Source organism: the organism of the source record quoted next, unplaced genomic scaffold (assembly GCF_019419815.1).
Source record: "Pyrus x bretschneideri cultivar Hongxiangsu unplaced genomic scaffold, Pyrus_bretschneideri_v1 Contig2, whole genome shotgun sequence".
In the NCBI taxonomy this organism is placed as follows: domain Eukaryota; kingdom Viridiplantae; phylum Streptophyta; class Magnoliopsida; order Rosales; family Rosaceae; genus Pyrus; species Pyrus x bretschneideri.
This window is the reverse complement of record NW_025999501.1, coordinates 4,402,327-4,413,275: the sequence shown is the minus strand read 5'-3', so window position 1 is coordinate 4,413,275 and position 10,949 is coordinate 4,402,327. Positions and strand designations below refer to the sequence as shown.

The 10,949-nt window shown below is 37.1% G+C and overlaps 2 protein-coding genes across 2 annotated transcripts; one reads left to right on the top strand and one right to left on the bottom strand.

The window, feature by feature from the left end:
• The first annotated feature begins 2,978 nt into the window (after positions 1-2,978).
• On the top strand, positions 2,979-7,375 carry LOC103962493 (protein DETOXIFICATION 27). Its single transcript, XM_009375197.3, has 8 exons — positions 2,979-3,788; positions 4,315-4,856; positions 4,977-5,063; positions 5,768-5,824; positions 5,987-6,225; positions 6,497-6,615; positions 6,821-6,910; positions 7,040-7,375. The coding sequence occupies exons 1-8, from the start codon at positions 3,351-3,353 to the stop codon at positions 7,115-7,117; spliced, it is 1,650 nt and encodes a 549-aa protein (XP_009373472.2). The 5' UTR covers positions 2,979-3,350; the 3' UTR covers positions 7,118-7,375.
• Positions 7,376-7,577: 202 nt separating this feature from the next.
• Positions 7,578-10,286, bottom strand: LOC103963145 (cytochrome P450 CYP82D47). The gene is made up of 2 exons (XM_009375926.2): positions 9,226-10,286; positions 7,578-8,393 (listed from the first exon to the last, which is right to left on the bottom strand). The coding sequence occupies exons 1-2, from the start codon at positions 10,201-10,203 to the stop codon at positions 7,773-7,775; spliced, it is 1,599 nt and encodes a 532-aa protein (XP_009374201.2). The 5' UTR covers positions 10,204-10,286; the 3' UTR covers positions 7,578-7,772.
• Positions 10,287-10,949: the final 663 nt, after the last annotated feature.

Genomic DNA, 10,949 nt, shown 5'->3' with positions numbered 1-10,949 from the left:
TCAACAACCTATGCTAGCACACCAGTCGGAGTCGCCTAATGCGACCGGTACGACTGAACTAATGCTCATCAATCCATGCTAGCACATGAGTCGGAGTTGCCTAATGCGATATGTACAATAGGACTAGGTGTAATCATAATATATGCTCTAGTGCTACAATCACGTGAAGACTGGTGATAATCACGGTCACCTATGAGTCGGAGTTGCCTAATGCAACCTGTACGATAGGAGTGGCACCTACTTGGATCCAAGGCGAGTGTGCGGTGCGGAGGTGAACATACACGTGAAAGACTAGCCCTGGCCCTGGGCGAGCACTAACACTGGGGTGTAGTAATAATGAGCAGACTACATAAATATAAGCATGACAAAGTGATTCAATAGTTCTAATGAACATACTAACATTCATAGCCGTAGATATAATTATGGCATCAAAGATTATAAGTGTACCTATGCATCGCGTAGGATGTAGTATATTTCATAAATTCCGTCATTTCGCTAATTCTTATAAACTTTAGTCAAATCCAGGCATATGTAAGGAATCCTTTTTCAAATGCATAAATGGAAACTATCAATCATATATATATATATATATATATGTACATGCACACTATAAAAAGGAAAAGATCCACTCACCTGAAGTCCACGCAACTCCCTAGCATGAATATTGAGGCGTCACAAACAATCGACATCTAGAACAATTATCCAATCACGTCTCAAAATTCTGATCAATGGAATGTAACTTACATGAAACACATCCCCAAGGACATTCTAGAATGATTTGAAACCCATTGACCAAAAGTCAACCGTAGATCAAAGGTCGACAGTAGGGTCAACAACCCTACGTAACTCAATCCGGAAGATCCGCACCTCGGATTTCTAATCCATAACTTTCAAAGATCCACATTATGCATCTAAAACAACATACAAAAACTTACCACGATCCGACGGTTGGATCTCCGCCAATCACAATTCAAGTGGCGGTCAACATTTTATTTTACGAACTAACAAATCCAATTTAGGAAGATCTGTACATCGGATTCCTGATCCGTAAGTTTATATGGTCCTCAAATATTACTTACTATAATGTATTAAAGTTTGGTTATGATCCAATGGTCAGATCGTCAATTCATATAATAACTAAGTGACGGCCAACTAGGCAGTCAACTACAAAACTATATTAAAACATTGGGATTTCACTAAGCGGATGTCAATTATGGAATCAGGGCATCAAATTAGCCTAGGATGGTCAGGTAGGATCTCAGCCCATGCGCCGCTGCCAAGTGCCACCGCACGAGGCGGCCTCCCTGACTCGTCAAAAAACGCAACTATTTCCAAAAATTCTCAAGTTTTACAGGAACGAAAATCTCAATGAGTAGAGCAAGTTTCATACCTATGACTAAGGCCAATTTGGCCAGGAAAAGCTCCAATTCGTCTCGAATATATTGCAAACCCCAAAAAGGGTGGCCTTCTATTCGCCTTCTCTGATGCTCCGCCGCCTCCAGGGTTGTTTGGGGTTTGTTCCTGGGCTCAAGGCACACCTGAGGATGGTGATGGTTAATGGAAAACCTTTCAGAATTGGATGGATCGCCGTTGTGCACCCTTTGAACTCTCGGTTCGAATTCCACAAATTAGAGCCAAATTGGCTCAAGTTTTTATATAAGAAGGGTAAAGGAAAGGATCCTAGGATCATTCCAAGTGATGAGGAATCTTAATTTGTCTGAGAACCACCGGAAAATGCTTCAAAACCAGTGGCACCCCCGGTCAAGTCTTGGGTATACGGGTCAAGGGGATGGAGGTCTGGGTTAGGTGCCACTCACCTCTCTCATTTCCCTCCCTGATCTCCCCCTCGGTTGGTCACTGGATCTCCTTCTTCCTGATTGGACAGCAGCCCCTTCCTTTTCTCTCCTCCGATTGGGTAGCATCTATCCCTTTCCTCCATTCATTCTTCTTCTTTCCCTCAATTTTCTATCAATTAATATTAAAATAGTAATAATATAATTATGAGAAATGTATAAAATAATAAATAGTAGTCCTTACCAATGTACTTTTGGGATTTGTAGTTCCGTAAAATTTTAACCGTAGCTCCGATTTCGATTATGTTTGCGTCTACTTGTTCGTATCGTTGAGTACTTCAAGAATATGCTAAAAGAATATATCGTACGTCTCACTATACGTTGGTCAACTAAATTCAATACCCTCACCTCTAGGGCATTTTAATAAATTCACATTTTTAAAATTTATAAAATCGTAGAACTAAAGACAGGTTGTCACAATAAGGCTTGGTTGTTGTTCTTGTTGTATGCACAAATGTCATGATCAATTAAAATTTTGTGTAATACTCTTGTAAAAGAAATGTTTTGGCATGGAATGTTAGACGGTCAAACATCAACACATGCAAAAATAATAATAATTTAACAGTTATGAGAATGCTTCGTTAGATCTGTGGGTACATGGGAAAGGACATGATTAAGAATGAAGATATCCAAGTTAAACTCGGAATGGTCGCAATTGAAGATATGATGAGAGAAATTCGGTTAAGGTGGTTTGGACATGTAAATCAAAGATCTATAGATGCTCCTATTAGAGCAGTTTCAGTGTACTAAGGCCCTTGGCAATAGGCAATCCATTCCCCTTAAAGGAACAGTAACTGCCTGTAGTGAACAGTAACTGCCCAAGTGCATCTTCATTCCCAAACTAAATAGCCCAGGCAATTCATATTAAAATATACGTAATTTTTATTTATAAAATAATAAAAGAAAACTTTATTTTTAATTTCGGATAATAATAAAAAATTGGTTGAAAGTATTTGAAAATATTGAAATCTAGCCTAAAGTTGTAGAACATGATTAGGCATTTATAGAAAAATATATATATTTTTTTATATTTATAATTAATTTTTAATAATTTAAATTGTAACGTCAGTCTTGCGTCATATAGCCTATACGTTAGGCTAGTGGAATATTGCTTGACTTCTTCATCAGGCTTGCCTTTAATAACTCGAGTGGGATTGAGTGTTTTGGGAGGAGGAGGAGTGGATTGAGTTGCCTATTTCTAAGGCAATTAGCAACGGTGGAGTTACTATTAGAAAATGCAATTATGAGATAAAGAATCATAACAAAATAGTAGAGGAAAACCTATGAAGATTTGAAAAGAGACTTCAAAAAAAAAAAAAAAAAAGACATGAAGTACTTAGAGATACAAAAGACTCTATACAAAATGGAGCTCATTAGTATTTTAAGATTCATACAACTACCGACATCATTTAGTTAAATAAGGTTGTCCAGAGAAAAAGTTGCCAGTCATTAAGCCACCGATTTTCTTCTCCACTTCAACAACTTTGTACTCTTTAAATGCTCTCCACCGACCGCTTCAACAACTCCTATTTTACAAACATTCCAAACTGTTACGGCACCACAAAGGCAAACTCTCTCTCTCTCTCTCTCTCAACCAATATAGGAAGTCAGCAAACAAGAGTACTGTTTCTTATTTCTCTAATGGCAAACAGAAACAGCGACCAAGATGGTGATCTTACTCTATCTCTATTACCAGAGGCGTTACCCCAAAACAGTGCCGCAAATGACAAAGATCAGAAAACAGACCTTTCACTAAGGGTCTGGTTAGAGACCAGGAAGCTATGGAAAATAGTGGGTCCTGCAATCTTCAGCAGGGTGGCTACTTTCTCCATGAACGTCATTACCCAAGCCTTTGCTGGACACCTTGGGGAGGTTGAACTAGCTTCAGTTTCCATTGGAATCACTCTGGTCATCGGCTTCAATTTCGGCCTCTTGGTACGTAATAATTAATGTACTACTTACTAACTAAACACTCTCTGTTTCACTGAAACTTCTCATGGCATGTTATATTGTCGAATTATTAATTATGATAACATTTTATTTCAACATATAAATGTTTGATACTTAGAGCACATTAATTAACTACAACTTTCGATTCAAAAATTTGACTTTGTAATCTCTTAGGCTTATTTGGAGTGTAGGATAGAATTGGAATGGAAAACTCTATAATATCAAGGCATGTTGAGAGGAGAAATAAAAAAAATAATAACCCAGTAGTGAGGGTTAGAAAATGATTTACTCATGAAGAAAATTATGCATTTCAATCCTCTCAAAAATAGTAGGATTAGAAGGTAAAATTTTCTTCATGTCTAATCATCATTTAATATCCTCCAAATAAAAAATCATCCACCTTTACCTTGAATTTGTCATGAAATTGAACCGTTATCAATTCAAATCCAATCATACTTACCAAATGAGGCCTAATTGTTTTATAGTTAATTTTCTTATAATTGGCCGTCAGTTAGGAATGGCAAGTGCACTGGAAACACTTTGTGGGCAGGCATTTGGAGCAAAAAGGTACAATATGCTTGGAATATACTTGCAAAGGTCATGGACGGTGTTATTTCTCTGCTGCATTGCACTTTTGCCGGTTTACATTTTCGTCACTCCAATTCTGAAACTGTTGGGACAAAGTGATGATGTGGCGGCACTGTCAGGAGTGGTGGCTCTGTGGCTCATACCCCTGCACTTCAGCTTTGCGTTTTACTTCCCATTGACAAGGTTCTTGCAAAGCCAGCTTCAGAACATTGTTATTGCTTGGGTCAGTTTAGTGGCTTTATTGATCAATATATTGACGAGTTGGCTTTTCGTTGATGTGTTGGATTTTGGGGTTTTTGGTGCTGTTATTGCTTTGGATATTTCTTGGTGGGTTTTGGCTTTGGGGCTCTATGTGTATGCTACTTGTGGTTGGTGTTCACAGACTTGGACTGGTTTCTCTACGCAAGCCTTTTCTGGGCTCTGGGAATTTATCAAACTTTCGGTTGCTTCTGGCGTTATGCTTTGGTACACATTTAATTCGTTCCCACATGCATATGATTTTCTTTTTTTTTTTGTTTATTTATTTATTTTAGGGTTTTATGTTGATTTTCTTTAGGTTGATTGTGTTAACAATGATTTATGCAGCTTGGAGAACTGGTATTACAGGATACTGATATTGATAACTGGTTATTTGAAAAATGCCACCATTACTGTGGATGCTTTGTCAGTCTGGTATGCGATTCCATGTTTTATATAATTCCAACTCTCCTTAATTTGCACGGATCAAATTTTACTAATATTTAGACTTGCTTCATGAACTTTCGGGTTGCAATTCCAATTTGGTACTTAACCCTAATAACTTTAATTTCAAAAATTGATAGAGATGGATACATGTTTAGTAGGTGACCTCGTTTTAAAGATATTACTGTGAAAGTGGTTGGAAAGTGCGATGTTTTAAATTGTTGTTCAGAATTTGGAAATTGAGAAAATTGGATTGGAAGGTGCTAAACCATTAGCTTTCTTCCGTACATGGTTATTTGCCATTGCTAGGCACTTAAAAAAATAGAATTTGTTAGGATTATGTGGCTCCAGTGATAAAGAGCTTTTACGTGCTTAAGGTTATATAGAGAAAATAAAATTTTAGACCAACTCCAAAACACAATTTAAAGATCAAAGTTGAAAACCTTGAAAACTTTAGGGTGAAACATTAACCATATTTAAACTTTTATTTTAACATTACTATTTTAACTGCATGTCGTCCAATCCTTGTGGATAAGGCGTTAACTTAAATTCCACCCTTGTGTCCGAGGTTCAAACCTTCTCCTCCTCTAAATTAATGTAGCAGCTTGGAATCCCGTTCATAATAATATTAAAAAAAACAGAAAAAAAAAACTACTTTAGCTAATCATTTTTATGATTGGGTCTAAATTCTGCAGCATGACTATTAATGGGTGGGAGATCATGATTCCTCTAGCCTTCTTTGCTGGAACGGGGTATCATTTCTATTCTCTTTCCAAATTTATCTCACTATAATAATGGAACTAAAAATATAGAGGAAAGAAATACTGAAATCAAGAATTTTTTGTACTTAGTAGAGTTATTTGACACAGTGCAAACACTAGCATTCATTTGAAATTTATATTATGAATTTGCAGAGTAAGAGTTGCAAATGAACTAGGAGCTGGAAACTGGAAGGCAGCAAAGTTTGCAACGAAGGTTTCTGTAATTGAATCGACCATGGTTGGTGTCTTTTTTTGTGTACTTATAATCGCACTCCATGACAAGATCGCATACATATTCACCACCAGCAGTGATGTCGTTGAAGCAGTTAATCACATGTCTTACCTCTTGGCTATCACAATTCTACTTAATAGCGTCCAACCTGTTTTATCAGGTTTGTTCTACGACCAATTTGGAACCATTTGGTTAACCACCTTAACTGTAAAAGTGAGCCGATGAAGAAAATTGAGATTTCATTATAGAACCAATTAGTAATATAGAAAATAGCTCAACTTCTTTTAAGTTCTTGCAATATTTCTCATTTCCTTGATGTAGAACTCTTTTACCTTCACATACTCACAATCCTGACCTAGAATGGTGGTTATACACATTTTATCATATGTTACTGACCATGACCAAATTTTTATGGGGTTTACAATGAACAGGAGTAGCAGTGGGATCGGGATGGCAAGCATGGGTGGCATATATAAATCTTTTCTGCTACTACATTGTTGGATTGCCACTTGGAATTTTAATGGGATGGGCCTTCAACTTGGGTATTAGGGTAAGCTCATTATCGCTCCATATACTTCTTTCTTTTTCTGTATCTCTTTCGTAACATGCTCTTAAACATATAAAAATCTTAGTCCTCGCAGCCAGTATAGGACCAAATTTTGCCAATTGTACCACTTGTGCCAGCATAAATTTTGCAAGGATTAATGGCATTATCTTGGCATTTTTTTTTTTGTTTAATATATGATGTAAAACAGGGTATTTGGGGTGGGATGATCATTGGTGGAACCGGTATGCAAACATTGATATTGGCCACCATCACAATTCAACGTGATTGGGAAAAGGAGGTATGTTAATTAGACATAATGATTTGATTATGTTATCCTTTTGTTTTCTTATATATTTATTTGTTCCCCTTTCAAACCCTATATTTGAAATACTCGTTCTTGTACAAATTTGTTGCTTGAACTTTGCAGGCTGAGAAAGCCACCCTGCATGTATCGAAATGGTCAACCCATAAACCAGACAACCAATCAGAGGAGGAAGCACGGTAGCTACAAGCTTGTGAATTTCGCATGCATTTCGTGCACCATTTCTGATGCCTAATTTCAATCATTGATTAATAAATTAACATAAAAAAAAATAGAGGCGATGCCCGCCTTGCCCGATTTACTCTTAAAATTGTTGATGTTGCTACCTAGTTTGAAGAACCTTATAATGTAATTGGCGGCGATGATCACACGTGCTTGTTGACCACATGTGTGAAACGGTGACTCTTCCTTATTAATTATGGGTATAAGACCTTTTTAGTATCGCCATCCTGTTCCATGAATATATGTGGCCATTTATGTTTTTTTTTATTTAAAAATTTTCTAGGGGCCATAATGGTCGGGTTTTCAACAATCTTTCTTCTCAAATTCCATTGCTAAAATGTTTGCTAATAAATATGTCCCTTGAAGCACATATAGGAAATACAGAAGTTTATTTAGAAAAACAAGTAAAACTGGTGAGCATTGTTCAATGATGAGATATAATTATAAAGGACTCGACAAATAACAATCACTCAAACAACGTACATAACATAGCCCAATTTGCCTAATTAGTACAAGAACAATGCTGAGATACAAATATAAAGGACTCGACAAATAACAATCACTCAAAGAACAAACATAACATAGCACACTTTGCCTAATTAATACATTAATTATATTAATATAACTCAGCAGGAAGGCGTGGAGTGAGAAGGACTTCAAACAAGGCACTCATATGATTGGTTAATCCTGCTGTCTCACGCAAGTCAATCAGGTCATCCGTTGGGGTTTCGATTTCAAACCCATGAAGAAAAGAAGCGAGTGTAAATTCTGTGACCTTTAGTGCAAGTGAGATTGCAGGGCACATCCTTCTACCACTGCCAAATGGTAACAACTCAAAATCCCGACCCTTAACATCCAAGCCCTTATGGGTTGTGAGGAATCGTTCTGGCTTGAATTCGTTTGGCTCTGACCACACATTTGGGTCTCTATGGATCTTTGAAATGTTAACCAATAGGCGTGTGCCAGCTGGGACGTGGTAGTCACCTACCATGCAATCGTCAGTGGATAGGTGTGGTATTGCAAGTGGTGCAGCAGGGTGCAATCGCATTGATTCTTTGATAACAGCTTGGAGATAGACCAATTTGTCTGTGTCTGATTCCTTCACTTGTCTGTCTTTACCAACATTTTCATCTAGTTCTTCTTGGACCTTCTTCAGTGTTTCAGGGTGGTTCACAAGTAAAGCTAGAGCCCATGACATTGTCGCAGTCGTAGTTTCTGCACCTCCTAATAGGAAAGTCTGCAAAACAAGTAACATAAACACAAGTATATAGCATCAACAATCTTCTAAGCCCACATAGTTTACAATTTAAGACAATTTTTTTCCCCACCCTATCTTTCTTTCTTTTCCTCTTTCTTCTCCTTCTACACTCACTTTCTCCCATCAAACCTGATTACCATGTATGTATACACGTCTAACAATTCAGTGAACTTGAAAGTGGTTTTACCGTCACGCTCAAGAATTTCTAAGAATGAATAAGAGCTGTCAGATTAGCCACCATCATGGTAAAAGAAAGTTGAGGTTCCATCATAAAACTAATCGACAATATAGGAAGTAGGACTTATAAGCACATGTAAGATCCCTCATTTTCTTGATGTGGGTTTAATACTTTCAATACTCACCCCTCATGTGTGGTGAATTTTAAAGCCTAGCATATGGACAACACAAGTCAAGTGACGTGGAACACGTGTGGCCATTGGGCTTCACACACAAGACAACCTGTTTTAATACCATAAAAAAAAGTTGATGTTTCATCAAAAAACCAATTGGTAATATAAAGAGAGTAACTCAATTACTTATAAGCATATGCATGATCTCTCATTTCCCCGATGTAGGATCAATACTTTCAATACAATGGCCCATGTTTACAGTTTTATATGAAATACGTATACTCAAGAAAACAATTAAGTAAAATGTTAAATTAAGCAAATTATGTACGTTCATGTGATGAAAAAGAAAACAGAATACGAAGAGAATCAATTGAATTAATTTTACTAGATCGACTACAAAAAATAATAATATAAGATTCATGTTCAATTTCAACCAATATAATGTGTATGTGAAAAATTACCAAGGAAGTAGCTATGTTGATAGTATCAGCGTCATAGGATGTAGTAACTTCATTGTTACCAAGGATTGAAAGCATAACATCCATGAAATCAAGCTCATCACCCATCAGTCTGCCAGATATCTTCCTCTTGTGCTTATGCTCTTCTAGCCATCCCTTGAATACTTCTTCTAGCTCCTTAGCAATCTTCTTCATAGCTCTCTCATGTCCACCCAAATCCAACCACCTCAGGAATGGAATTGAATCCGAAATCACAAAAGTCCCACTTAATCGAAGAAATTCCAAAAAGGTTTTCCGACCCAAATAACATCCTTGAGAGTACTTCGAGTCAGTAGCTTCCAGAAAACTTTTCCCAACAATCATCCTAAATATAACGTTTTCATTTGTAAACGCAAGCCATTCTTTCATCTCCACCAACACCTTAGTCGAACCACTACTCTTCTTGTTCACTGTCCATCGTCGGTGCATTTCTTTCATGGATGCCTTCACTTCAAATTCCCGAATGTGTTTGAGCTTCTCAATGCGGCTCTGGGATAGCACCTCCAGTGTGGCTATCTTGCGTATTTGGCGAAAGTAGTCGCCATAAGGACTGAAGGGGAAAAAGGCATAGTTGTAGCCCAGAACTTCTCCGGCTATAGATTTTGGACGGCTTGCAAACACTTTGTCGTTGGTTTTGAAGCACTCCTTAGCTATTTCGGAACTACTGACGACGATAGCTCTCTTCACTCCGAACTTTATAGTGAAAATGGGTCCATACTTGTCGGCCAAGTTACCGAATAGCAAATGGGCCGGTTCAGTTGAGCTTGATAATAAGTGGAGGTGGCCAATTATTGGCCATGCTCTACCAGCTTCCGGTGGCGCTTTTCGGATTACCCCTCCATGTTTCCATAACAGGGAGTAGAGAAATAGTGACAAGGCGAATGTGACTGCCATGAGAGTTACCATTAGATCATATGAGAGGGGAAAATAATCCATCTCCATGAATAGAAAGATGTCTTTCAATTGGAATCGATATTGAAGATTTGGTATGATCGAAATATGTGCTTGAATAAATAAAGGGTGTGATGAAAGGCGATAATTATTTGCGGGACAACACGGTTAAAATATGAACAATTATTTCCAATATAAAACATATATTATCTTGATTGACGCACCATGGTGGGGTTAAAAGTTTTCTATTAAAGTCGATAATTATTTGCTCGAAGATACGGTTAAAGGATATGAACCATTATTTCCAATATAAAACATATATATGAGTATCATTGGCGCACTAGGAGTGTATCCCATTGTTTGGCCTTTTGTTCAATCTTCTGGCATTTGAAGCGTGCAATCATTGTGGAGGTAAACAGAGAAATTAACGTTCTCGAAAAAGTCATGGCATTTCAAACGTGCAAAATATTCAATAATTATGCATGATTAATATTTTATAAACTTGTTGTATAATAAAAATAAGTAAATATACGTGACACAATTTGGGTGGATTTGTAACACTAAGTGGCTTTGTGACTGTCAAATTCAAAAGCTACTCGCTTATAGAAGGGTAATGATAGCGAAACTAAACTTTACAAACTAAATGACATGAAAATTGATGATTAAATTACTACTTAAGTGTTGATTAACTCTTAACTAAATTGAAGAACTCTCAACAAATGAAGAATTCTAATAACTTAGAGTATGAACACGATGAAGATTGCAAAAGAAGAAAGCTAAAGAGAGGAAAAATAAGA

What these genes read in the sequence shown, in the direction of transcription:
- LOC103962493 (XM_009375197.3), top strand. Translation starts at nt 3,351, where the DNA reads ATGCTCTCCACCGACCGCTTCAACAACTCCTATTTTACAAACATTCCA. An exon ending in GCTTCAATTTCGGCCTCTTG is followed by an intron (nt 3,789 to 4,314) that starts GTACGTAATAAT and finishes ATTGGCCGTCAG; the next exon opens with TTAGGAATGGCAAGTGCACT. An exon ending in AACGTGATTGGGAAAAGGAG is followed by an intron (nt 6,911 to 7,039) that starts GTATGTTAATTA and finishes TGAACTTTGCAG; the next exon opens with GCTGAGAAAGCCACCCTGCA.
- LOC103963145 (XM_009375926.2), bottom strand. Translation starts at nt 10,203, where the DNA reads ATGGAGATGGATTATTTTCCCCTCTCATATGATCTAATGGTAACTCTC. An exon ending in TCAACATAGCTACTTCCTTG is followed by an intron (nt 8,394 to 9,225) that starts GTAATTTTTCAC and finishes CTTGTTTTGCAG; the next exon opens with ACTTTCCTATTAGGAGGTGC.